This window comes from Callorhinus ursinus, unplaced genomic scaffold, assembly GCF_003265705.2.
Source record: "Callorhinus ursinus isolate GAN/ISIS: 27379988/994484 unplaced genomic scaffold, GSC_fseal_2.0 scaffold10, whole genome shotgun sequence".
Classification (NCBI taxonomy): domain Eukaryota; kingdom Metazoa; phylum Chordata; class Mammalia; order Carnivora; family Otariidae; genus Callorhinus; species Callorhinus ursinus.
The window spans coordinates 32,810,495-32,838,381 of NW_027397072.1; the positions used below are offsets into that span (position 1 = coordinate 32,810,495).

Below are 27,887 nucleotides of genomic sequence, written 5' to 3' on the forward strand. Positions count from 1 at the left end.
CAGGCTCGGGAGGTGGAGAGGAGGCGAGGGGACCCAGCGGGTGGGGGGTGCCGAGAGGCAGGCGAGGGGCTGGGGAGGAGGAGGAGGGCTAGAAAGTGCGAGCCGCGCGGGGTGGGGGTGGGGGGCGGCGGGGAGCCGGGGGGCCGGGAGGGCGGTGGGAACCGAGCCGGGAAGGGGGCACCGGGAGCTAGCCGGGCCGGGAGCCGAGGGCGGGGAGGCCGCGGGAGGGAGGTGGGGGGCAGGTGGGGGAACGAGGGAGGGAGCGCGGAAGAGAGCCGAGGCCAAGTGCATTGTGTCTGGCGGCGGCGCGCGAGCCCACCGGCTGCTGCGGCGGGGCGGGAAGCCATGGAGCCGCGGGCGCTCGTCACGGCGCTCAGCCTCGGCCTCAGCCTCTGCTCCCTGGGGCTGCTCGTCACGGCCATCTTCACCGACCACTGGTACGAGACCGACCCCCGGCGCCACAAGGAGAGCTGCGAGCGCAGCCGCGCGGGCGCGGACCCCCCGGACCAGAAGAACCGCCTGATGCCGCTGTCGCACCTGCCGCTGCGGGACTCGCCCCCGCTGGGGCGCCGGCTGCTCCCGGGGGGCCCGGGGCGCGCCGACCCCGAGTCCTGGCGCTCGCTGCTGGGGCTCGGCGGGCTGGACGCCGAGTGCGGCCGGCCGCTCTTCGCCACCTACTCGGGCCTCTGGAGGAAGTGCTACTTCCTGGGCATCGACCGGGACATCGACACCCTCATCCTGAAAGGTGAGCGGCGGGTGCGCCCTGCGCCCTGGGCGCCCGCGCGGGGAGCGCAGCCCGCGGATCCCCAGGGGCGCGCCGGTCCCCGCGGCCACCTCCCCGCCGCGTCCCCGCGCTCCGCTCCCCGGCTGTCTTTCGTCCTTCCCGGCCGCCTCCTTTCTTCATTTCTCTCCCTTTCTTGACCACCCCCTTCCTCCCTTCTCTCTCTTGCTCTTCTTTCTTTCCATGACTCTCTTCTTTCTTTCTCATCCTGCTCTCCCTCTCCTCCTTTCTTCACGTCTGTGGTTTAGCCGCCCCCCCCATCTGCTTCTTTCCTTCCTTTGCCTCCTTTTCCCTTCTTCCTTTCCTTCCTTCGCTGTCTTTGTACACCTGCCTGACTTGGAATGCAGGTGTAGATTTTTCTCGACGCTGCTCCCCTACGGAGGGTTAACATTAAAAAAGACCCGACCTTTCCCAACCGGGCACCTCTCAAGTTGTGCTTTCCTTTTAGAAATACCTTTGGAAGAAAAGTGGTGCAAGCCTCAGAAGAGGCGGAAAGGGGCTTTTTCATGTATTGTGCTGATGTTGGCATTAGACAGAACTGGTGTGGCCATCCCAGCCTGGCAGGCTAATGGGAAGCTAAGGAGGCCCGAGACCTTCTTCCCAACACCAAAGTGCAGGGTTTCCTGTTGATTAGACCTCAGACTTCAGATAGACCTCAATTCATTGGTGAGGCAGTTGAACACAGACAGGACGTCTACTTTTTCCCAACCTTCCTGGTCACTCCACACACCACCCTCAGCGTCTAGGCACACCAGGGTGAGTGAGGGGAGGAGAGAACCTGCCCAAGCCCTTTAAAGTGCTTCTCTCTGGATTTGGCGAAGACTCTCATGTGTGTGATACCTTGTAAGGTTGCTTTTGTTGTAGTTGTGGTTTTAGTCCTGAGTTGTGGAACACCAGTTTGCTCTTCTGAAATCTATGCAATACCTGGCTCCCATGCACGGTTAATCAGAAGTTTGATTTTTTTTTTTTGTAATCTCATTCATGTAAAAATATTCAAGTGACAATCCCATTGGTGAAGTTTCCTTCTAAGTTTCAGAGCTCCACTCTTAATATAAATTATTTTTCTCTGAAATGAAAAAAAGCCCCTTTCCCTTAGACTCATTATTGCAAAAAAAAAAAAAAAGGAAAAAAAAAGAAAAAGTCTAAAATCACTGCATTTTAGTATTTAGTAGCCATTTAGGAAAGTTAACGAACAGACTTGTGTGGAATTACAGTGTGGAATGGGATTACATAGAAAGGAGGGGGTTAATAACGTTTTGGCCTTCAGAGTCTTGTTAGTTGGCATATTCTTCATTTCTCATACATGTCAACTTCCTCCTTCCCATGGCTAGCTCAGCTGGGGACTGCCATCTGAAATCTGTCTGTGTGTGGAAGGACTCCAGCGCTTTGGGGGAGGAATAAGACAGAGTAACCTTCCTTTGGGAGGTGTACCTTTTTCTTTCTTCTCCTAACTCACATCCAAATCTGATTTTACCTCATGAAGATGCTGCATAATTAATTCTGATAGTAGCATAGTACATGAACAAACTGTAAAAGCTGGATTTGGAGGCTCAGTTATGGAATGCTCATTTAGGCAAGGCAATTTTGAAAGCTAAGCAGTGTAGTCTGTCTTTGGAAACGACAGAGCTGCATTGCCTTACACTTTCTATGCCTAGGGTAGTTGATTGCATGCAAATTGCTTATAGAGGAATGCCTGAAACAGCAGGGCAGAGTCTAACCCACCAATGGGAGTGGGACCCCCACAGGATACTGCACATTCCCCACCGCTGGAAGTGCCCTGGCTAGCTGAGGTGCCCAGCTCTGGGGTAGTCCAGGATCAAATAATCCTAAAGGTAAAGGGACTTTAGAGGTCACTGAATCCAGTCTCCCACCTATTGTTCAAAATCCCTTCTTCTACAGTCTTTCTGGCCGATGTTTGTCCAGCCTAGCACTTCCATAAGATTCCTATACTAGTTAAAATCATTATATTTTTCTCATCATGAATGCAGTGTTTTAGATTAAAACAATATCAGCTCTGTGATATTGATGGTGTTTAGCTAGTCCTTTGTGCAGAACAGTGAAGGGTTCTAGGCTGTAACCAGAAGACATGGGCTCTGTATCCTCCAAGAAGTGTCCAGACCTCATTGGCCTTCAGTTTTCTTGTCAATGGTACCAGGAAAGCTGACTCTTCTTTAGGGAATTTTCTAGTTCTAAAATTTAACATTGTTGTAATAACAACAGTGTAAATTTAGCTTTCTGGGAAGTTAATGAGCTGACATTATTACGACATGAGGGGTTTGGAGAAAATGACAGGTATCAGTACATGATAGAATCATAATTTGTTGTTTGGGAGATGGCCAAAAAATGCTTCAAGTACTTTTAACATTGTAATTAACCTACCTTGGACTAGTTACATAACTCTTCTGGATCTCCATTTCATTACCTATGAAATGAATAGGCAAAATGAACAGCTTTAAAATTCTATATTTCTACAAATAATTTGATTTTGGCATCTGTATTAGGTAAACAGTATTACCTTTGTTTCGGCATCTGACATTAGTGGCTGTGGTATGACTTTCTTAAATGAGTCATAAGTATCTAGCGGTTGACATCACATCTAATTTAAAAATTTAGATAACTAGGGTCTTATGGTCTATTTTTACTTTCTTCTCCAAATTACATTGTTTATGAGTTTTAACATTTATAAATTCTAATCATCAGAAATGAAGAAAAATAACCTCAGAGGGGAGAGTGGGGTGAGGTGGGCAAGGGCCCCAAACCATCTGGGGTATTTAGTGAGCTTTTGAGAAAAAAAGAGATGAGCTGTTCTTCATAGGACTCAGAAGGCAAAGCCTGGAGGTGAGTAAAAGTTGCAGAGAAGAAAGTATGAGTTGATAATATGGAAAACATTCTCACAGTTGGAATTATTTGCATCTCCTGTTACTAGAGGCCAGGCAACTATTTCTGAGAGATGTAGTTGAGACAGAAGCAGTCCATATAAACAATGAGAGATTAGTTTAGAAATGAAATGAATAAACTATCTCTTCTTAATCTACTTAAGAGAAATCACATGAGCCAGAAAAGCATCCATCTCGATGGGACAAGTATTTGGGAAAAATCACCAAATTCTAATTGTCACCTTTCATTATGATTCTAGTTCACTTCTAGCCCAGAGTGACCCTAGAAGGTCTAGACTGGACCTCCAAGCAGGACCTTCAGTAAGAATGGTGGTAAAGTTATTGATAAATGCATTCAGAACCAAGACTAGAACCCTGTGCTACTCTACCAGGCTGACAAAGGACCATTTACCAGCACGGTTTGAATACATTGTTTTTCCAGCTGCGAGTTCTCTTCCTAGCACTGCATTGACCAGTCCACATTTCACTCTCTTGCCCTTTGGGATAACCTGCAAAGTCTTTAGACAGATTAGGTTCACACGATATTCCATAGTTTACTATCCAGTGCAGTAAATGCCCATTGAAAGCCTATTATGTGCCAGGTCATGAGGAAGATGTGACACGTGGGGTTCTTTTGTGTTTGAGTTGGTCAGTTGATTCTAAATTATTCTTCCATATAGTTCCTTCTTGCAGCTAACTTTTGATGCTAAGGAAACTGTGCTGGTCACAGTGAGTACTGTATGCAAGTGAAGGCATCCTCTGCTTAGCCGTCAGAAGGACATAAAAATTGAGAGAGCCTAGTTGCAGGAACTTGAGAGAATGGACCTAAAACGTAGAGCTTCAGGCCCCTCCGTGCCACTGGGACTCTTAGAGGTTTGAAAGAAACCTGTCTATGTAAAAGTTACAGAAAGCCAGTAGAGCAGATGGACATGGCATGGATTTTGTAAGAAGCCCCAGAAACGAGAAGAGGTGACCTAAAGATAGGTTCTTCATTCATTCATTCATCTGATCCATTCACTCGACAAATACATATTGGGTGTTAGTATTGCTCTAGGTGTAGAGGATACAGGAGTGCATAAATGGATACAAATGTCTGTCCTCAAAGAGTTCATATCAAGTGGTGGAGTTATTTTCTAGTGGGTAATATAGGAACCACCCTTAGTAGGTTATGGGAAGAGCACGTGGGGAGGGCTGCTAGCACTGGTAGGCAAATGATGCAGGAGACAGTGCAGAGTGATGGAGTACTCTGCCCTCTGGGGGATGCCGGCCCTTCTGTTCCAAGTACAGCTCTTATGTTTAAACTACTGGATGAACATTCAAGTAAGAGGACAGGTGGAAGGAGACTCAGTTGGAAACATCATATAATGCTTCTTTCGGTTACTGAAAACACTGATTTTATTATTTATTTATTTATTTTTTAAAAAGATTTTATTTATTTATTTGACAGAGAGAAACACAGCGAGAGAGGGAACACAAGCAGGGGGAGTGGGAGAGGGAGAAGCAGGCTTCCCGCAGAGCAGGGAGCCCGACGCGGGGCTCGATCCCAGGACCCTGGGATCATGACCTGAGCCGAAGGCAGACGCCTACCGACTGAGCCACCTGGGCGCCCCAACACTGATTTTAATAAATAAACGTTGATGAGACTTGTGAATCCATTGTATAGAACTTTGGAGAAATTAATTTTGAATGGGAATTAGTCATTGAAATTCTATCAAAAGTTCCAACTGTTCTTACTGGCCTTCACTTTAATTTTCTAAAATTTTTTAATTAAAATTTTTCATTAAAAACAATTAACATTACATTTCAAATATATGTACCTTGTTGATATAAATCAGATTCTAATATTACATATTGCCTGCAATAAACAAAAGGAAAATTAATGTGGCAGTATTTTGTTTTTATGAAATTTAAAGGGGTAGAATTTCAGAAATATGAAGATGGTAATTCTGTATGCATAATGTTAACTTGCATAAATCATTTGGGATTGAATTCTTGAAACTTGAAATAAAACATGTCCTTGTGGTTTCAGAAGCATTTTTCATCTAATGAGATAAACAGAGATATCAAAGACAGTGGGACACATATACTTTGTCATTTTGTTCTCTGCAAGAGAAAGACGGTAGGAAAATTGGTAGGAATTCATTGGATCTGTTCTTCACTCTGCTAATGATTTATCTGTTTCCCCTGTTGCTTATTTTCCATGAAATTAATAGTCTGTACAGGACCCACCAAGTTCTACCTGACACAGAAGTAGATAGATGCTTTTCTTCAGCTCATTTGTAGACCATAGTATCATTTGTGTTGGAATAATTATTTCCCAAGAGCAGATGATCTAGGAAGGTTGAGAGGCCAACACTGTTTCTCCTCTCTGACCCATTGGCTCACATATTGTTTTCAGATCTTGTCTTGGACCAGAAGATGCTGCTGGCGAAGGGATTCCTTAGTTTTGGGGGTGCTGGAGATATCATTAAGACTTTCTTTTTCTTTCTTTACTCAGAAAGCAAGTGGTCTCTCAAATTGTTTTGAGCATCACTCTATATAATTTCTATTTATTCATTTTTAAATTATGTTCATGGACCATACCAAGCATATGCATCATAAAACATAGACAAAAGCAAATTTTGAAGGGAGGTGGTAATAGATATCAACACAAGTTCAACTATTTTCACCCTGTGTTCCAAAAGATTGCTTGTATACCCCCTGGCATGTGCACACTCCACTTTGAAGAGTGCATCTCTCACTGCTCGTTAGCAGAGCCAAGTTTTTCATCTGAGCCAAGAAAGGAGGGTTTTTTCCTATCCTGGCTGAACTTTACGGGGGTCTCCCAGCGCACTGTTATGTCACACACATTCATCTTGCACAGGGGAGAGAAGACGCATTTTATTTCTGTATCTTTTCTGACACCAGGCGCAGTATTAAATGAGCCCTTTTTGATTAAATAACTTCCAGTTCATAATACACAACTCTTAATGACTAGATTTTTGGTTTTGTTGCAAAATGTTTTGAGGCTGAACATAGCCAAGGGTAGTACTTTATGATTCAATGCATTCTATTGCTAATGCTCCTGAAGGTTATCTTGAATAGAAATTAAAATTCTTACTTGCCACTGGGCTCTCAAAAAAAGATACTTGCTTAAATTCTTTCCATCTGCACATAGGAATTGTCTTTTAAAAGTGATTTATAAACACAAAAGTGCATGGGGTTTTAAGTGGTTTGGGATCAGAATTGCCAGAACCAATGACATTTGTATCCACCATGTCTCATGGATAACATTTAGCGATGGCTTTGAGGGGAAAAAAGGAAGAGTTTTTGCTATGTCATAGAAAGTCCACATCCAATTATATCCAAGTTGCTGTGATTTTTGTTTTCCTTAGCTACTGAATTTTCTTCTCCCTCGCTCAAAAAGAGCCCTCAAGCCCCATCAGGCCGACTACTGGTAATTGCAAGTGTTCTTGATTGCCTTAGGAGATAAGCTTTTGTTAAGGGAGCATCTGGACGTTAAGATCCATTGAAGGAGAAAGGGAGACTGCAGATGCTAAGCTGGAGCCCACGAGGAGTGGGAACATTGAAGGAATTTAGGCAGGTCATAGGGTTTCCCAACCATTAACCAAGAATGAACTTTCCTTTCATCTTTATTATACCTGAAGGTCAGTGTACCCCAGGTTATTGATCTGTGACCTCTGCCAAGCCAGCTGTGACCTCAGAGTGGCTGTCTCCTGATTCCCTCGGCCCACCTTCTCTTTCAGGGAACTTCCTCTGTCCTTTCATACTCAATTGTGTGGACATCTGAGTTCTATTTTCTGGTACTATTTGCTGGCTAAAAGAATAAAAATAATCAGATTTGGTCATCCTCTTCACTTGCCACCCCCTTGCAAAAGCAACGGGTGAAATAGAAAGGAAAAGTTGAAAACAACCAAACTGGAGAATCGGCAAAATACTTCAAAGAGCAAATATGTCTCCTTTGGAGTAAAACATTAGCTCACCATTTCGGAGCAGTTCCGCTAAGATCATTTGAACCATGTAGACTTGCTTCAGGTTTAAAAAAATTAGTTTTCCTACAGTTACTATTAAAAAAAAAACAAAAACACAGCATTGACATTGTCTAAAGCTTTGCACAACTGGTTGTAAAGATTTTTATCGAAATAAAGGCATCTGTAAATAGAAAGTGGACTTCATCTTCAAAAGCTGGTAAAATTTATGACAGTTGATTTTTTTCACTTTCTTACAGTGTTTCCCTGTGGTTAAGAGTGATTGCAGTGATTAATCTATTTTATTGCAAGTTTTAACTAAAAGGATGTAACTGAACTTGGAGCATGAGAGACTTGGCGTCAGCATCTGAGATGGACAGTCTTTGCTGCAGGGTAACTGGAAACTATATGCAGCGCTCCATCTTTCTTGAAATTCAGCCAGATAAACTGATTACAGACCTAACAATAATGTCATGGGGACACCCATCAGAGAATGCATTAGCAAGTGAAAAAAAAGGGGAACAATACAAACCATATTTTAGTTTCTGTTATCTCAAATTGCTGAGGACGCATGGAATTATTTTCTATAACTTGCTAGACGTCCCCCAGTGTTCAGACTTTTTGATATTTTGTTCACAGGTAAAAATCAATCAACTAATGTCTCCTCGAAGGACCTAAAGGATATACTTTGTTCCCTTTTGGTTTTTTCCGAGTAATCTGATGTTGTGTAGGTATGCAGGGAAAAGGTTCCAGAAATGTAAGTGGGAAATTCTGAATGTATCGATAATTCCAGAAGGCTTAATTGTCCCTTTGCAACAGGTCACTCAACTGCAAATCAACACTGAGGCTTCCATCTGCCAATAAGCACTGACATGCAGACTTAGGGTCTATCACAGTGGAACAGGCAGGCTAGGGAGAGTGGGGGAGTGGGGAGGGCTATATTTGGCTCGGATCTCTTTTGTTTACATTTTAAGGAATTTTTATTTGGTGTAGGGGATGCGAGCATTTGCTTCACTCAACAATCAGTCAACAAATGTTACTGAGTGTTGGAAAAGAAAAGCTTTTGAAGATAAGAGGCTGCTTAGTGAAAAATATGGGTGCTATGTCTTCCTGGATTGTGGGGTTGTGTTTCCCTAACCATACCCAGAGCAGAGAGGAAGGAGGTCTGGGTAGGTGGTGAATTTGACTTTAAATGACATTTCTTAATTCTCATGATTTTGAAAACTGCTTACAGTGATGTTTACAGTTGTCATGGAATCTTAAGTCCATGTGTCCTGTTAAGTGGTACTCAATGAAGTTACCCTGAAAGACAACAGAAGTAATCACTTGTCATGTGATTGAGAAATCAGGATACCGATCAACGCCGTGACAGTTTGATGTCGCAGGAGACAACCTTAGGAAATAAACCAAAAATATAATTGATCCTAGGCCAGCTGGGGCTCAGTATTTCTTTTATACCACTGATGCCTCAGAATCCTTTGGGCCAGTTCACTTCATTCTTCGCATGGAACATATTGTTAAGAGACCTGGGTGTTCAGGCAATGGACATATTGGTTGAAGGGAGCTGAAACTCACAAGTGTTCGACGAATAATGAGAAAAGCTGAAGTAAGGAGTGGCAGGAAAACTGACAGTGACGGCTAACATGAATGTTTCTGCAAAATAGTGTCTTTTGTTCAAGTGTGGAAACAAAACAAAACAAAAGACACAGGGAAAGTGTTTGCTATTCAGCAGTAAAAATCCAGCCGGAAGATGTCCACTGAAGAAGCATCAAAGTCATGTTGTTATTCTTTCCTTTTTTTTTTACCTCAAGAGTTACCTTTTCTTTCTGGAGGAAACTCAGGTTGGTGGGAGGAAAATGGGTGAGCACATGTAGAATCAAAGATCCATACAATTGAAAGGAACTTCGAGCAATGATCCTCACCCTCTTTTTTCGCTGTGATGCCGATGATAGAAGATTTTCACCTGTGCTACCAGTGCCTATCAATTTCCAGCAGACCAGCTCGAATTCCCTCCTTTTCTTTCTGAAAGCATCTTATCAGAATGCCTGTGAGGGAGGGGATGTTGTAATCAGCATCATTTTGAATTTGTTTTAGTTTATAAAACAGAGTCTATCATTTAGATAAGGGAGGCCCTTCAGTCTTGTATAGAAGAAGCTTAGAGACACCAGTCTGACTGGCAGTGGAGGTGGAGGTTTTATCTACATTGAGTATTTTTTAGGGGTGGAGGGTTGTAAGGGGAGCTGATGGATATTGTATGCATGGATGCTTTGATCCCCCAAAGTCATCCCCAGACACCACCACTGATTTGGAAACTTGGGAGCTGTATAAAGAACTCATTACCTGTTCATCTTCTGAACTGGTCCCAACACACCTGATTTGGGAAAAATTTTTTAAAATGACAGGAGAAAGCATATAGAAGGTCACAGTTTTGTATGCTCTCCAAATGTGACATAGTTACTGAAATAAATATGTCTGAGAGCCCCTGAGAGGCATTAAACAGAGTCATTCCCTAGTCTCTAAACCATACATACAGATGATTCTACAGTAATATTTTGATTATGCCATGGGGGAAATTGAGCACTTCTTACAAACAGGCACCAGATTTTCATTTTGGAAATTTGTGGCATGGGTACTTTTTAGAGCATGTTTTTATTTCTAAACTATGACAGTGTTTTTGTTTTAGCATGCTTCCAGTTCTACCTACAGGTTAAAATGGCAGACTACCCCCCCCCCCCGCCCAGCCAAGTATTCTATATATGTAGTTTTCTAGAGTTGTTTGTATTTCTGAAAAGGTCAGGTATGGCAGCATTTCTGATTAGGTATGAAACATTATAATTTGAGCTGTGGGTCTAATTTTTAAAAATGCAATTAATAAAGTGCTTGATAAACATCTACCTGCATAGGTGGGTTTATCAGTTAAGGATCTCTTAGTGCCAAATAACAGAAAACCCAAATAAAAATGGCTTAACCTACAAAGAAAATGTATTATCTCCCATAACAAGATGTCTGGAGGAAGCCTGTACCCGGGCTGATTAAAGATTCAGTGCTGTTGGGCTTTAGTAGTCCCAACATGGGTATTTTTGCCTTCAGGCTTGTCTCTTCCTGGTCACAGCTGTACCATGAGTCACTTCCTTACACAGCGACAGTTCAAAGGCTGGGAAGGAAGGGAGGCCATGCCCTGTTTTGTGAACCTTTTTTATAATAAGGGTAATTTCTCAAAGGTCTCCGAGCAGACTTCTCACTGGTCTCATTGATGAGACCAATGTCACATGGCCATTCCTAAACCAATCCCTGGCAAGTGGAATGAGATTAGCATAATTCCCTTAGACCAATAAGGTTTTCCCCTGGCCCTGGAGAAGTGCCCAATTTCCCCAGGGAAGCATTTGGCTGCCTGACAGGTGAACAAGATTTGGTCTCTGTCAGCTAAGGAAATGCGGCTGTTGTATATACAATCATAGTGCCTGCCACAGCAGGGAACTCCAAATGGCAGTCCTGTCCTGCCTGTGGTCATGCTGCAGGTCGATCAGGACTGAGAGGAGAACCTGGATTTTCTGCTAGCTTTTCCAAATATGCTGTATTGTCTCTCCACATCCTGCCCTGATGGGCATAGGGGAAGAAAAACATATTTTTCCCCTCTCCACTCCTAGCTTCTCTGGTTGGGACCTTATAAATCAGACTGACAGAAGACAGATTAACAACAACAAAAAACAAACAGAAGTTTAACATGTGCATGGTGCATATACATGGGAGCACTCAGAGATAAGTAACTCAAAGTGGTGGTTAGAACTTGGGCTTATATAGTAACATAACAAAAGAATAATACATTTTTTAGAAGAGACCATACAAAGGAAAAGGACTTTGAGTTTCTAGGACTGACAAATTGTGGGAAGGCAAATATATGAGGGAAACTAAGGATAGATAAGAACTAGTTTCAGCAATTTTTATTTTTTTTTAATGTAGATTCCTCTGGTACTGTCTCTGCACTGATAAGGGTCTAGAATTTTCTCTGGTGATTAGCTTCTATCCTTCCTGGTAGAAAGGGGAAGGAGGAGAGCAGAGAATTTTTCTTATATCTACTTCTTCTCAATTGCCTTCAGCTCACAGTAATCCTTATGCAAAAGTAGCATATTTTAGGGTAGCATATTCTGCTACCTTTCTTGGGCACATGGAAGTGCCTTGAAAGCCTGGTGCCTTTGTGAGGAGCCCGTTGTCGTGATTCTTTAATCTCTAGTGATCCAGAGACTTTGTGGTTGTTTCTAAGGAGGCCTATTGATAATTACACTTTTAAAAATGGAATGCAAAATGTCCAAAATTGTGCATTTTAGTGGATATGGATGTATCCTAAGATCTGATAGTGCAGTTGCTATAAATCTGATACACGCTGGTTTGGTGAGGTCAGTGTTTCAGTGCTTCCTGGTTGTACAACATTTGTTCCCCTCACCCGCAACACACACAGAAGTTCCATGCACACCAGAGAAGAGCTCTGTGGAGATCATTATTCTGACTAGGCCTGACCCCACCCCGAGCCAGGTTGGTTTATAAAAATCTGTTCACCCCACAATATGACTCATTTTCATTTCCAATAGGAAAACAACAGTGACAATCACATGTTTCATTCTCATCCCTGGATGGGTAACCGAGTGACCATTATTACAACTACCAAGTGCATCTATCACTATAATTGCATTATAGTGATGCACTATAATATATATAATAATATATAACAATATAATTGTTATAGTGATAGGGGAATTAGCAAATCCCCCTGCTGTTGTCTATGTCCTGATGTGTTGGCAGAGGCCCATGTTCAAAACCTGAGAAACTAATCAATTCTAATTTGACATGTTACTAGTGTCTTTTTAGGGCTTGGATAAGCCAAGAAATTTCTGTGAAGAACTGTTTGCTTTCAAAATTGTAAACCCAGAAGGCCACATGAGGAAGCAGTTGTTTGGCTGTGTGTGATCTTGGGTTTGGAGGAAGGGGTGGAAGGAGACTGTGTTAGGATGAACCCCAGTCATCTCATCAGGCATGTTCAAGCCAACCCACTCCAGTGCACCTCACATTTTCTGGTGGAATTACTATGCTCCTCTTGGGTGTCTCATTTGAAACTGAGAGTCCTATTTATTAAAGCTTGATACCTCTTTAGAGCAGGAATTTCAAAGCGAGAAAACAATCTGAACCATTACAGATGGGCTGAGCTAGCAGGATTTTAGCACAGAAGCCTCAGAAGATGGTGTAGAGCCACAAGGTATGTGGGTGGACATATATTTGGACCACCAGATTGCATGCCAATTTGTAGGTTCAAAAAAAAAAAAAAAGCAAGAGAGCAGGCAGGAAAGAAAAGAAAGCAGGAAGGAACAAATGAGCAGCTATTTGGTGACTCTTTGGAGGACCATCTATGGGGATCTTGTTTCTTTAAATATCTATTAGTCCATTTATCTTTCTAAAATACAATCTTTGGAACACTACCTGAAAAACTAATGATGTACTGTATGGTGACATAACATAATAAACTAAAATAAAAACAACCCCCCCCAAAAAAACCAATAAAATACAATCTTATCATGTCTTTCCTTTTATTAAAAGTCTCTGTCTGAGGGCTTCCTCAGTAAGTTAAACGGAGAATTACCAAATGATCCAGCAATTCCACTCCTAGGAATATACCCAGAAGAATTGAAACAGGGACTCAAACAAAATCTTTTACGCAAATGTTCACAGCAGCACTATCCACATGAGCCAAAATGTGGACACAACCCAAATGTCCACCCATTGATGAACAGATAAACAAAATATGGTATATTATATAATGAAATATTATTCAGCCATAAAAAAGGAACGATTTGCTGATTCATGCCACAATATAGATGAATCATGAAACCATTATGCTAAGTGGAAGAAGCCAGACACAAAAAGCAATGTATTGTATGATTCCATTTATAGAAATATCCAGAATAAACCAACCCATAGAGAAAACAAGGAGGGAGGAGGGGGTAGTGACTGCTTAATGGGTTTTCTTTTGGGTTGATAAAAATAATTCTGAAAAAAGGGGAAATGGCTATACCATGTACTAAATGAAATGGAATTGTTTACTTAAAAATGGTTAAAAGGGTAAAAAAAAAAAAATCTCGGATGGTTTCCCACTGTTCACAGCTGTAAGTCTAAACTTCTCAGTAGATCATAAAAAGTCATAAAATTATCTTCACCGTGTAGCTCCAACTACCTTTCCGGCGATATACCTGGCCACTCCTCTGTGAAATCTAGGATGAGGCTACACCAACCCGTTTGCTATTCCCTCAGTACATATGCCCTTCATCGTCTGTGTCATTGCATATCCTGTTTCCTCTGCTGGAAATACCATGCCCTCTTGTCCATCTGGGCTCTCTTCCTTGAAAGCTTTGTGCCCTAGTTATTTCCTTGACCCTAGCCTCAGCCCCTCATTCTGCAAAGTTAATTGCTTTATTAGCCGAGACCCTAGTATGCTTGATATATCCTCTATGACAGTACTTCCTACATTGTACTGTGGCTTGTTTCCTTGTCCATTTTTCTCTCTACCTTAAGGCCAGGGACAGGTGCCACCTGATTAGTATCTGGCACATGGCGATCTTCCCATAGAATGGCTGCTGAAAAAATTGCATTGGTTTGACTCATATCACGGTCATCCTATCTGGTTCATTTTCTTCTCGCCCACTCCATCATTTTTTGTTCAATTCAAGGAGAAGGAGAAGGGAGAATTAGTCTCAGTTTTCAAAGCATAGGACTCTAATAATTAATTCAAAAAAGACAAAATCCTTGGCATTTTTTAAAAAGTAGTGAGAGTAGTAGATGTTAAAAAAAAGCATTTGTGCTATGCTTTTATTTTTGAAGTGTTCAAAGAATCAGTGTAAAATTAACAGGGTGTTTCTTTATGTGGGATTTCCCTCATAAAATGTTCTTAATTCCAAACTAAAGGATTGTATTATTATTGCGGTTTTCTTGTCTTCCTGCTTATCTCCACAGGAAGTCCCTTCCTTCAAGGATCTGTTCTGGTGTCTCCATTCTCTCACAGGACCTAGTAGGGGGCTTTAGAAATACCAGGAACTCAGCACACATAGAGTGTTTTGCAAAGTTCTTTCCAAGTATTTCTTTGTACAGTTTTGGTATATTAAATACTCCTTTTTTTTTCAATAAAACTGTTGCAAGTCCAGTTATTTACTTCCTTTGGCCAAACGGCAGAAGAGCTGGAATGTACTGCAGAAAAGACTCTTGGTTGCTGCCCTTCATCAGGCTCTTCCCGGAGCTGCTCTGCTGCAGTGGGCTCATTCCTCGGGAGGCTCTCGGTCCGCTGGAGAATCGCGTGGGATACAAGAGTGCTCACAGGGCTCTCTGGCAGAGGTGGCTCTCCAAGAGACCAGTGGCTTTGCTGGTGTTCTGAAGTGATACCCCTCCCAGCAAGTTTATTTTGCAGTTTTCTGAGGAGACGGGTGGGAGTCAGCAGACTTGGGGCATCTTCTCTACTCTGTTATTAACTTATTCTGTGACCTTGGGCAAGTCACCTGACCTCTCCAGAGCCTCATTTTCTTATTTGTAAATACAGAGATTGGATCAGCGTAACCTGTTGGGTCTCTTTCAGCGTTAACCGGCTGTAATTATAGGATGCCCAGAAAACAGCAGCTTAATTAACTCTGCAAAGTGTTAAGGAGAGGAAAAGATCAGTTCTTTCTAGAAGCAGGTAAGCAAGCATTAGGACAATCCAAATTTGAGAGCCTTTTCTTGTTTTCAAATTGTTCACCCATATGTCTTTTCTTTGCTTTTTGAATGTGACAGGCTTTCTTAGTGCTTAATTTTCTTTTTCGTTTCCTGAGGATTTCAAAGGAGAAAGCAGGACTGTCTATATTGTTCTAGGAATTCTCTTCTATGGGAGCAATGTTAGCCATTTGGTTGGAAGAATTCAACTGTATAATTTTTTTTCTTCTTAGATGATTTCATAGGGAATTGGTAATAATAAGGTAGATCTGGTTTTAGGGACTGGAGTCAGAGTTTACAATAGAGAACAAAAAGGAGTACCCTTTAGAACATTGCATAGTATAATTTAAATTTTGTCTTACTCGCTCATTTTTAAATGTCTGAGGAAGTTTTGAAAAGATTTTGATGAAAGGAAAAAGTCATATACTTTTTTTTGTTACTACAGGAAAAATTCTAGCTTTATTCCTTCTTTGCTTCGAAGAGTATTTAAGACTCATAATCCATGTGAAGTCAATGAGAGGTCTACAATTATGTGTGATGCTTCGTTTTGTTCAAAAGTTTTAAAGATATGCTTTCTGAATTTAATAATCCACTGTGTTAAATACCTGGAAGTTATATTTGATCACTTTAATTTAATTCATATTATGAATTCTGATTATTCATTTCAATTTCTTTTTCTCCCCCTCAAATGATATTTTCAGTGGCTTGCCACATATTGTAACAGGCATAGTAGTTAATTTTACTGAAAGCCTTATTCAGAAAATTTGAACGTGATATGACTTTCGTTGACCCCAAGTTTCCTCCTTTGCAGAGGAAAGGATATACCTAGATAACCTCTTTGGTCATCCATTGCAGTGATTATAATGGCTGATCTGGCACCCAACTTCCGATCCTTGATAGGATCAGTTGTTTTTACTTAAATCTTTCCACACAAGCCAGAGACTAAGTAGGCAGGCCAATCATCTGCAACGTTTCCACCAGGATCAGGCTGGTTCTTACTGAGGGAGCCAGAGCATGACTTCCAGAAGACAGACTGTATGTAGTCTAGGGTATTGAGGTAGTACACCTCACCTTGCCCCTGTCATAAGCATTGGGTTAATTGGAAGACTTACTTAGAAGATAATCTAAGAGGAGGAAAATAAACCTGTTCAAGGAAGGTTAACTAACCTACACTGAATGGTGGTGGGGAAGATGGGAGAGAAGCAAGGCCATAGAGAAGGAGAGGAGAGCCATCATCACATAGCGGTCTTAATTTTGCTTTCCTGGTTTGGGAATATATTGCTTAGAAAGTTTCCTCACTCTTTTGGGATTTTTGTTTTTGCTTCCTTTTACAAACAGTTATACAAGAGTCTTACACAATCCCTGGGAGATTATGAACTAGGTAAGTGAAATTTTTCTGTAGTAGCCATATGACGAGGAGTGTGATACTCATGGAGTATTAAAAAAGCACCTTAAAGGTACATAGCACATTCCTTCCACATCACTCAAAGCAGCTTTTCACAAGGAGAAAAAGGACACATGTTCCCTGAGTAATAAGCTAGGTGATCCAGGGGAATGACATTGGAACTGCTGGTAATTATTTGTATACAGAGGGGGATGTGTTCATGCAGTGATGGTGGGGGGGGATGAGGTGAGGGGTGGGGGGTGGAGCCTTCCAAGGGGGGGAAGATGCAGAGACCTGGGCACCAGGAGCTCCTGGCCTAGCCCTGGCTCTTCCTGCTGCATGTCGGACCTTGACAAGTCACGTAAACCTCTCTAGATCTCTGCTGGTCGTTTTCAAAGTGAAGGGTCAGACTTCATGATTTCTAAGAGTTTTCCAAATTATTACATTTTATGATTTATCTAGAGCATCAGGAAGTCAGGGTGAGTTTTCCATATAGCTAAAACCTACCTTTCTGTGCATCTCAATGGAGGGATGTATTTATTCAATGCATGATGCACATCCCTGCCTTCTGAAACAGAGAGCACCAAATTTAACTTTGCATCATGAGTCAGGTCATCCTTATGAATGATGATGTAATACTTAGGTACCCTTAGGGAATGTAGAGGTGTGTAGAACTCTGTGCCTCAAAACTAAATAACACAGTCTACTATTCTTTAAAAAAATTGTGTTGCTCTGCTTTTTTTTTTTTTTTTTTTTTACGCTTGCTGCCTTTCTAAATATCACTTCCTTCTGCTTCTGTGGTCTGCTTCTAGCCGTCCTTTTATATATTCCACTCTGCTACTTCTAATGGGCTAGGAACAGGGGGCTGTCGATGAAACACATAGGAATTAGGTCTGAGGTTAGAGCAAATAGTCTTTAGGTGAGGTTTCAGGAGGTACTCTGCAGGACGTGATTGTCACTGTGGGAGACTTTTGGGGGGGGCCTCTTCTGTGCGGCAAGAAGCAAGCCTTGTGTAAGTACAGTACGAAGATGCTAGTTATGGAACGATGTCGAGTTTGTGACCATTCTTCCTACAGAGAAATCGAGAATGGCGCGAGGGCAAGAATGCCGAGGGGGCTCAGAAATAGGAAGAGGACGCCGAGAGGGCGGAGGGGCGGATCTGTGACCGTGTCTGGGAGACGGACAGGCATGGCTGGGTCTCGTTGGTAGGGCATCCCACACAGCCGTCCTGTTCACAGCCTTGCCTTGCCCGCCCTTCTCCACCATGACAGCCCATTACTTTCTCCTTTAGACAAAGCAGATACAGGGGATTGGTGGCGGCAAGGCTGAATTAGGACCCAGGGATGCCGACCTTCTGGTTAATTGTCACCCTGTTGATCCTCAAGACCACTTGTAGTAGATTAAGAAAATGTAAATTGGTGATTCATTTGCTGCGCATTTACACGGAAATGCCACTTTATTAGCTTGCAAATTACAGTATCTTCCAATTTCGGCATAAATTTGGACACTGGCTAATTTGCACTTGTTTAATCTTGCAAGTTTGGCCATTTTGGGAAGGCTCCTATATCCCCCATCCTCCCTCCCCATAATCTCGCCTCACCCATCCAACAAAGCCAAGAATGTTGCTTTAGGCAACAGGAGCCATATTACAAAATACCACTGGGTTTCTTAAAGCTTTTCTGATGTAAATTAATTAACTAATTAATTAATAAGCATCACATAGGTCAGTCTCTCTTAGGGCTCTCTTTGCTGTGATCTGTGGGTGCAGTCAGAAAAGCAGTCAGATTTGGTGTTATCCACCACAAGGGACCACAGCTCCCTTGCCCAGGTGGAGGACGGGAGCTCATCCTGGGCAGGAGGGAAGCAGGAAGGTCTAAAATCTGTATGGGTGGCTTCATCCAGGATCTTGTGTATGTTAACTCCTGAGTGTGATAGGGAGGTGTGGAGTAAAAGCCCTGAGTTGACCAGTCTTAAACAAATGGGACTGCCTGGGCCATCCCTTTTGGCCCACGATTGTGTACCCCCTGTGTTAGCTTTTTCCTCTCTTACAACTAGCGTGGGTGACGATGGGCACGGTGTGGGAGCACCTTCTGCTTTCTTCCCGACTAACGCTGGCCCCTCCTCACTTCCAGAAAAATACTGTCATACTGGAGCACGGGATTCTGGAATGACAATCCCTGGAACAGTATAGCCTGGGGCCTTATTTATCCAAGGCTTCAGACTGACGTCTTCTTTATTGATTTGGGCTGATAATCATGCAGTCTGTTGGACTGTTTCTAATTATTTTGGCTATCTTAATTATTGGATTGTGCATGATCTGCTCTGTTCAAATAATTTCTCAGCAAAAAGAATTGGACCAGCTCAAGAGAGTATACCCATCTACCTAGCTTCTATCTGCTCTACCTCTAGCCCTTGGTGTCACGTCAAATGAATCATTTTTGCCTCCCTGTTTTTCATTTTCCTCTCTGTGAGCACAGAGAGAATGATATTATCTTGTGGCTGAAGATTTAGGGTCACTGGGTATCAGGCACTAGCAAAATGTAAATTGTTGCTACCAGTTTGATAGGACCATCCATGCTGACTTTATGTTGTTTAAATCTTTACATTTTTCTCATTCTGAACTTTCATAAACATATGCTCATTGTAGACAACGCAGAAATCTGAAAAGAGGAAAACAAAAATCATTTATAACCCTGCAACTTAGTCATATAAGCCTGTGAAAGTTTGATTTCTTTCCATCCAGTATTTATGCAAATATACACACAAAGACATATTTGAGATAACACAATATATACTGCTTTGTATCCAGCATTAAGCCACAAGCATTTTGCAATTTTCATCATTTTTAATATCTCCATAGTATTTTAACGTGTGGATGCCTGGCCTCCTAGTTAATTTATTCTTTCCGACTCTCATATGTCCTCATATCCCTTTTTTTGGCCCAACTGACAGGATCATGCATCTGAAATAAAACTTGATCAGATCGCGGGCCTGCTTAAACCCTTCTGTGGCTCCTGATAACTTCTCAGATGAGGCCTGGCAGTGGGGGAAGCTCCTTATCCTCCCCACTCACCATCTCACACTTTACGCTCCGTAACACCGAACCTCCTGTCCATCAGCCCCTGGAAACGCTCCTTACCTCTGCACTTTTGCTTTTTGCTCTTCTTCCGTCTGGAATGCTCATTCCTCCCCCAATGTCACCACCCATGACCGGGCTGACTTGGACCCAGTTTTAAAATTCACCCTAGGAGGGCCTCTCAGACTCCCCCTCACCACGAATGTGTTTCTCGGGATGGTTCTGTAGCAGCTTGCTTGTATTTGCATCACAGAAATGAGTCCGCCCCCCCCCCCATCCGTTCCCCACGCTAAGGCAAGAGTGACGTGTTTCATGCCTGTTTGTTTCAAAAACAAACCAAAAAAGTCAATTCTGGTCATGTCATCAATTTTGATCATTTCTAATCTGTGGTAGACTTCTTTTGAGGCTTATGATAAGGAGCAAGTCTCAACCCACCTCCGGGCTTTCCATGGTCTAGCCCCACTTTCCTCTCTAGTGACAGCTCCCCACCCCCCACCCTGCACCCCAGTACCACAGACCTTCCTCTTCAAAGCCCTGTCCATGCCCTTCCTTCTGCCCCACAAGGATACTCCTGCCCCTCCTTGAGACCTCAGCCTCCCTGGACTGCCTCTACCTTCTCCTCATGGCTCAGGCAATGGCTCAGGCATCCTGTTCGATGGTCCCAGAACACTGGGTTCTCCTTTATGTCAGGTTTGCATTTTGCATCTACCTGTGCTCTTATTTCAGTAATGCCAGTGTCCTGCAGTAGACTCTAAGCTTTCTGAGGGTAGGGCCTCTGTTCGTCTTCATTCACAGAGGTGGGATTGGACAGGAGGAAGATCACAGTGTCCAACACTTGAGGTTAAACAAACTCTTCAACAGATCGGGCTGGAGAAGACTGGTTCGGTTAGAGGCGATCTTGTCGGGCAGTGCAGGACCTGTGACTGAAGGTGGCCCTGTATAAAAGTGCCCGCTCTTTTATCGTCCTTGGAAGACATTATGAAATCAATATTATCAGCCCCATTTTACAGATTAACTACGTTTCCGAGGATTTCATAAAGGTAGCAGGGGGTAGGGCCATAAGTTAATGTTAAGCTGACCTCTAGGAGGGGGAGGCAAAGTCGCATGAAGGACAGGGCCGGTCTAAGAAGTGATGGAGCTCCTGGTGTACCGTGTGGAGCCCCACGTGTTTCTTTGTGTGTCTCAGGTTGCGTTTTGGCAGCTCGCTGGCTCATCGTGCAGTATTAAACCAGTCGGGCCGCAAAGACGTGCCGCCGGAAGCAGGGAGCACCGCAGAGGCCGATTTCCTCTCCGCACATTTGAGCCCCTGGCAATGAATGGTGTTGTCCCAGTCCGTTCGCACTGCCCTACACAAGTGGGAGCGGCTGCTGGCCGGGATGCCAGGGCCCTCAGAGGGCGCTGTGCCCAGTCCCGGGGAGGAAATCACCAGGTGCCAAGCCTGGGAAAACAGGTACTCAGGAGCCCTTGAAGGAAACAGGTGGCCCTTCTACTTCTAGTACGAAGGTTTTTAAAGTCACTGCCCTGAGGAGGCCAAGAACTGTGGGGTCCCTATCCTGAACATAGGATATCTAGCCCCGGGCTTTGAAAACCCAACAAAGGCAAAACAGAAGTCTTCTGGCAAAGGAGAATAATCCAGAAAGGATGTTGCCAGAGAGTTAAAAAAAAAAAAAAATTTCTCCAGGATTTTCTTAAATTAGGTTTTCCTTTTAATTACCTAGTTATCCTTCAGAAACTTGGAAGAGTCCCATTCCTTATCAACATATTCCTTGTCAATTATGCACAGGCTCAGGCTTCTGGTGCCGAGGGTGATGCTTAAGTACAAGGCAGCTGGAAGTTTTCCCCTTGGGTTGTGGGGAGTGTCAGGAATGCTAATGTGCTGAGGCTCTGGGCTGAGCTGGTAGCTGGAGGGAAAGGCCTCACTGAGCACAGGGCCTGGGGGCAGGGTGGGGAGCAGAGAAGAGGCTCAGGGCCTGCAGGGCGCCCCCCTTCGCTGCCCAAGGGGGCAGGGTGGCTGGCCCCACCAGGTGAAATGGGGAGGGGTGCTGAGCATTAATTTTTAATTTTTGTGATTTCTGATAGACCCTGCCTGCTCCCCGGTTGTAAACACTGTATTCTCAAATAGAGGATTGAAGTGATGCTTAGCAAAACTGCTTATTGGCCCTTTTTAAATTTTCCTGTCTGGCTGTCTCTGTCACTCATGCTGCTTGATGTAAAATGAGGGCTGGAAACATAGTGTGGGCATGTTCTGATGAGATGTGGGCTGGAACGTGGCGGGCGCGTTGTGATGAGGTCCAACGGGGACAGTGGTGAGGTGCAGCTGCGAGTTATCTTGTCCCCTTCATGTCCCCCGTGTCCCCGCCGAGGCTTCTTGGGGCTGCATGGGATCAGCACAGGGGGTCAGAAGAGAAGTGCAGCTCGGCTGCACGCTGTCCTTGGAGCTGGACCGGAAGCACGCTTATATTTCGGGCTCAAGCACCTGATGGTTGTTTTGACTGTGGGAACTGTGCGGGTAGGTGGGTGAGTTCTGGTAGGAGGAAGAATGGGAACTTCACTTTGGAGTGTGCGGCGGGCCCTCCCCACGCGGAGATTCCCAAATGGACGGCAGTTCCACCTGGTCAAGGGGAAGGTTTTCCCTTCCGATCGGATCCTCGCTTTAGGTATTGAGCGCCACCCTGTCAGTCTGGGGCTCATGTAGTGTCTAGGGCTCTTGGGTTACAGAGAGATACGATCTCTGCTCTCTACCCCTTGTGGTGCTCCTCCTGCCACCACCACCTCCCCCCCCCCCATCCTTCCCCACCTTCATCTCTCTCCTCAGCCTCTCCTGTGCCCCTCCTCCTCTTTTTCCTCAGCCCTAGTCTGGGGTTTTAGGCACCTGACCACGTGCTCAGCAAGCAGGGAAAGAAATCTTCGCATGCAGAGGTTTGGACAGTGGTTTCCTCGAGTCTTTCTTTCTGTTTCCTTGTGGGTAGAGGGCAGTGTGAGAGCAAAGGGGATGGAAATATACAAAGAATATTGTGATAAACGCAATGCCACACGTCAACCCATGCCTGCCTGCTCTGTGCTTGTCCCTTTAAGAGGACTAATTAGGCATGATCAGGTGTAGTCGTAGTGATTCTCACCTGACAAAGTCTGTTAAGATATCTAAGATTGGCTTTGGAGGGAGACGCTAATTCAATACCAGCTCTGTCACTTGTTAGCCATGGGACTGCAGAGAGATGACCTAAGCTCACTGAGCCTCAGTTTCCTCCTCTGTAAAACAGAGGTAATGATGGAACCTGTCTCCTGGGGGAAATGTGAGTAGAGCTCTGAGCCCAGAGGCATGTAACAAGGCTTATAACAAGGCTTCAGTAAATTATTATCACAACCATTTAGTTATGTGGCCATGGGCAGGCCACGTAAGGAGTCTGTGCCTTGTTCTTCTTATTTGTAAAAGGAACAGAATGTCTTCCTTATGTAACTTACAAGGATGTGTGACGAGGCTCTGAACGCAGCATAACACGCTACATAATAAATAAAAGCATGATGATCATTTTCCTATAACCACGCTAAAGCAATTTCGGTGGTCTCACAAGTGGGCTTGTCTGGCTACAGATTTATGCCCTGACTTAGGGATGCCTGTGGAGCTGCTGGAGGAGCCAGCGCACACAGGGAATAGTGGCAAAGGCTGCCGAAGACAGAGGGTCCTGCCCGGACTGCCATCTTCCTCCCACTGCCGCAAAGGGCTTTGGGATTTGGCTTTTTCCTATACCATAGGGTTCTTGCCGCTGGAAGGTGGTGAGTGCCATCCTCCGCTCTCCTTGCAGTGAATCCTTGATAATTCATTCAATTTGGAGATTTTATCTCCCTTCACTTCTCGTCTATGGTGTCTGCCAGGCCACCTAAATATGAGGGGGCTGGAGGAGGGAAAGGAAATGAAATCAGACTTGTCAGTTTTGCTTGATCATTGCTTAGGCATGATCATTACTTAGAAAAAGTTGAAAATATTGTTTCAAATCAATTCATATTGTTTTTTGAAATTGATTCCAATAGCCTACCAAAGTCCAGGAGGACAACTCTATCAATTATCGAGCCAGCAATAGAACAGGCACTCTCTATAGATCCTGAAGGCTGGCTCTAAAGGGCTCCCAGTTTCCATTTATCTTGATATGTATCTGTGACACGTCTCATCATAAATCCAGCAGCCCATCTGGTGAAGGGGACACAAGAACATTGTTCATGGTAGCAAATATGTTTAAATTTTTTCACAGTTTGAGCAGAGCTATTACCCTTGTCTCTACCGCCATAAATTAGCTCTACCAAACATTGCTTTCCTAATCTCCATCTACACTAGTAATTAGTCAATTCAGCTTGATCTGGGGTTCATTTTCATAAAGGAAACAAACTTCTGAAAGTGTAGCTCAATTAGAAAGAGTCTATCAAGCCACCTGGAAGGGGCCACGAGTGTACTGTTTTTAAGGATAATTTGCCCTGGAACACTGCCAGCCCACTCCAGAATGGCCCATCTTTCTCCAGCAAGTTGCTCTTTTCTGAGTTTTTGGGAAACCGCTCGAGCCATCAGAGTTCATGAGTCCCCATGTGGCAGGTGGGAGACCTCTCTTTCTCCTTCTCTGTCCATCCCTCCCTTCACCCTCCCTGTTTCAGACTCATGGTTTAGTTTCAAGTTGTTAGTTTTTCATTTTTGTGGAACAATTCTTTGTGGAAACCATATTTTGTGGAAATATTCTAGATTCAGAAAGTGGGTCCTCTGTCTAAAAGGTACTCGCTCAATAAATGTTTGTTGAACAAATGAATAAATGAATGAGTGAAAGAAAGATTAAAGGATGATGTGATTGACTTAGGTGGCAAAAGGTAATGATTGATACTTGGCCCCTGATTTTTTTCCCAAATGCTAGATGTGAGGATGAAGTTACACCGGCTGCAGTCCCTCAGGTCAGGACTCACACTTTACTGGTCCTTCGTAGAAAGAGAGCAGGAAGAGGGAGTGGATGGACTGTGTCCCTAGGGACTAGGCACTGTTAGGACACTTGATATATATGATCTCATTTGGTCCTCATAACAAGTCTGTGAGATTGTATTACCTCTACTTTACAAATGAGGAAATGGAGACTCAGAGTGGTTGAATTTATTGCTCTAAGTCACACAGCTGGTTCCAAAGCCAATATTCTCCTTTACACTCTTGGATGCTGCTTCTTATAAGCACATATTAAGTGTAAAAAAAAACCCCAAAACCCAACCTGTATATTCCCAAGTTTCTCCCAGTCTTTGGGAATATACAGGTTTAACTTCCAATGAAAAAAATCATATTTATTGATGTCCATACTAATTGAAAAAGTCATACTGGAGAGGAAATAAAGCTTAGGTTTGCTTCCTACACTGACCGGATGCCTCCCAGAATCCAGGAGATTTGAACGTCAGGTGTGTATGAACAACAGCTTTAGACTCGCGTACAATTAAGACAGGTTTTGTTCGGACTGTATTGATCTCTCTGAGGTCAGCATGTCAGAACCAGAGCCAAGAGTAACCAGCAGCAACTGTCGGCCCGTCCCTGTAACACGGTATCCCCCAGGGGAAGGAAAATACCCCAGGGTACGAAGTTGGAGCATCCACTGAGCCAATGGCTGTTTGGTTTCACATGAATCAGCGCCCGGGGAGCAAGATATGGGATAGGGTGTCGGTTCTTGCCTGTGTCTGCCTTCTTGCCGGTGGCATGATCGTATCCCCCTTGCCCACATTGGCAACTCTGAGCGAAGAAGAAGGACCAGAACCTGCCTCCTGCCAGAGAGAAGGTAAAGGGAAGGAGGAGAGAAAGAGCAGGGAGGGAGAAGCCGAGGGCACTGAGCTGGGCTGAAATCCCCCATGAGCCCCATAAAATCACAACCTCTCTTTAATCTCCAATCATGAATCCCTGTCCTACCAGCTAATCACCAGCTGCATGCCATGATAGCTCTGAGAAGCTGAGAATCCCTGGTTTTTATTTTTCAAAATTGTATTACTTTCTACTGTAGCTATAACATCATAACTCCATTAAAGGAAATTTAAAAAAATGAATTCAGCCAAACCGGTGGTCATCCACTGCCTTAACCCCATGACAGTTTCCACCCGTGTACAGGATCGTGCTCGTGGGAGCACTGTTCTTTCTGGTTTGCCCCACCGCCCCCTCCTCTTTTCACCTTCCCGTGATGATGTTTACTCTCTCTGCAGTAGGCTGAATCTGTCAGGCTTGTCATTGGACCCTCCCTCTTTGGCCCCTAGAGATCATGCGTTTACCGTTCACGGAACTCACCAGAGTCTTGCCTTTAAGGAGGAGTCCAGTTGTCAGGGTTTGTTCAGGTAAATGAAGTAGCAGTAGCAGCAGTAATAATAATTATTATAATAATGACGATGATGATGGAAGCTAACACCAATAGTAGGATGTGTCTCATTTAATTCTCCTCTGAGATAAATGGACTACCCCTGTCCATATATTACAGCTGAGGGAACCGATGCCCGGAGAGGTTAAGAAGCTTGCTAAGAACACACAGCTAGTGAGTGGTGAAGCCGGAAGGCAAATCCAGCCTGTCTTGCTTCAAAGAGAATATGGCGTGAACACTGATACAATTTCACACAAGTGAGAAGCTGATTCTCCATTACTAATAAGAGACGAAGATAGCAGAACAAGATAGTAAATTGTGGAGAGAGTCTAAACACAGAACAACGTTCACACCTTTCAGGCACTTCCTAGATCAAACACTTGCTCTCAGTTGCTTTTACTTTGAATCTTATTCACCTTCATCTGCTCCGGTATAGTGGCCATCAGCCACGTGAGACTATTGAATGTTTGGGATGAGACTTACATGGAAGGAGCTGTGCTGTAAGTGGAAAACACCAGATTTCAAAGATTTAGTGTGAAAAACGTATGTATAATATCTCACTAATTGAGGTGCCTGGCTGGCTCAGCCGGAAGAGTATGGGACTCTTGATCTTGGGGTGGTGGGTTCAAGCCCCACGTTGGGTGTAGAGATTACTAAAAAATAAATAAACTTAAAAAAACCTCACTAATAATTTCCAAAATATTGATTGTATGTTAAATTAAAATATAATACAATTAATCTTACCCATTTGTTTTTGTAGCATGGCTATTAGAAAATTTAAAATTCTCTATATGACTTGCAAATTCTCTAAATTTCTACTGGACAGTGCCACTCTCCCATCACTAATTTTGTACCTCTCTCCTCTCAATTCTGGAGATCTGGTGATGGGTTTGCACTTGGGGCTTGACTTCAGGACTGGTTTTGGCTATTTGAGGCTTAAAAGTCAGCATTAGTCACACAACAGCCCCTGAACTCACTGTATCTGGTTTATTTATCTAAGTGAGGGCTGTTCATACCCCTTAAAGGAGGTAACGAGGAAAACATTTTCTTTTGTCTGGTTGGCCCCTGATTCCCTTTGAAATTAAATCTCTCTGGCAATAATATGGCAGCCACCCTGCCCTGTGGCTCCAGGACGGATCTTTCCTTTCAGACCGGCATGCGTGCGGGCAGAGCGGGTGGGAAAGAGTCCTTTGTTTTTCTGTCCATGGGCCAGTTTTGGAATTCCAAGTTGCTTTGAAATGTTTTAGGAAACAATGCAGACTGTTCACTGACCCTTTCATCTGCTGGAGAACCTGAAGCAACAATTAGACTGTTGTTGTCAGCAACTGTGGCTGACGGAGCTCTGAAATATCAGGGACCCAGAAAGAAGTCACAGCCTCGGCTCTGAAGGAACCTGGGACACTCAGAGGGAGGCAGAGTTTCTGATCTATTAGGAAATGACAAAGACTAAGTAATCAAGAGCCAGATTGGGAGGCTCAGCCTCTGACGTCACAACGAAGCCAGAGAACGGAGTGAGCTTCATGGGTTGCAGTGTTCCTTCTGGAAGGCATTTTGAATGAAGGCATTGAGCCTGGGGGGTGGGGGGGGTGGGGCGGTGCTTAGGAGATTTGGGGTTGTTCCAAGGTGATGGCCATATAGCTATAGAAAGAAATGGGCATAACCCTGCCAAGGCGTATGTCTGGAAGGGGTGGGAATAACCCTGGGCACCAGTTGCACGGAGCGCAAGTGAG

At 43.8% G+C, this 27,887-nt stretch overlaps 1 protein-coding gene across 1 annotated transcript in view; it reads left to right on the forward strand.

Annotated features, from left to right (window-relative positions):
* The first annotated feature begins 216 nt into the window (after positions 1-216).
* Positions 217-27,887, forward strand: part of TMEM178A (transmembrane protein 178A) — a 47,662-nt gene continuing 19,991 nt past the window's right edge. Inside the window, exon 1 of the mRNA XM_025867608.2 lies at positions 217-745. Within this exon, the coding sequence (XP_025723393.1) occupies positions 346-745 (400 nt within the window). The 5' untranslated portion in view covers positions 217-345. The remainder of the gene's footprint in view (positions 746-27,887) is intronic.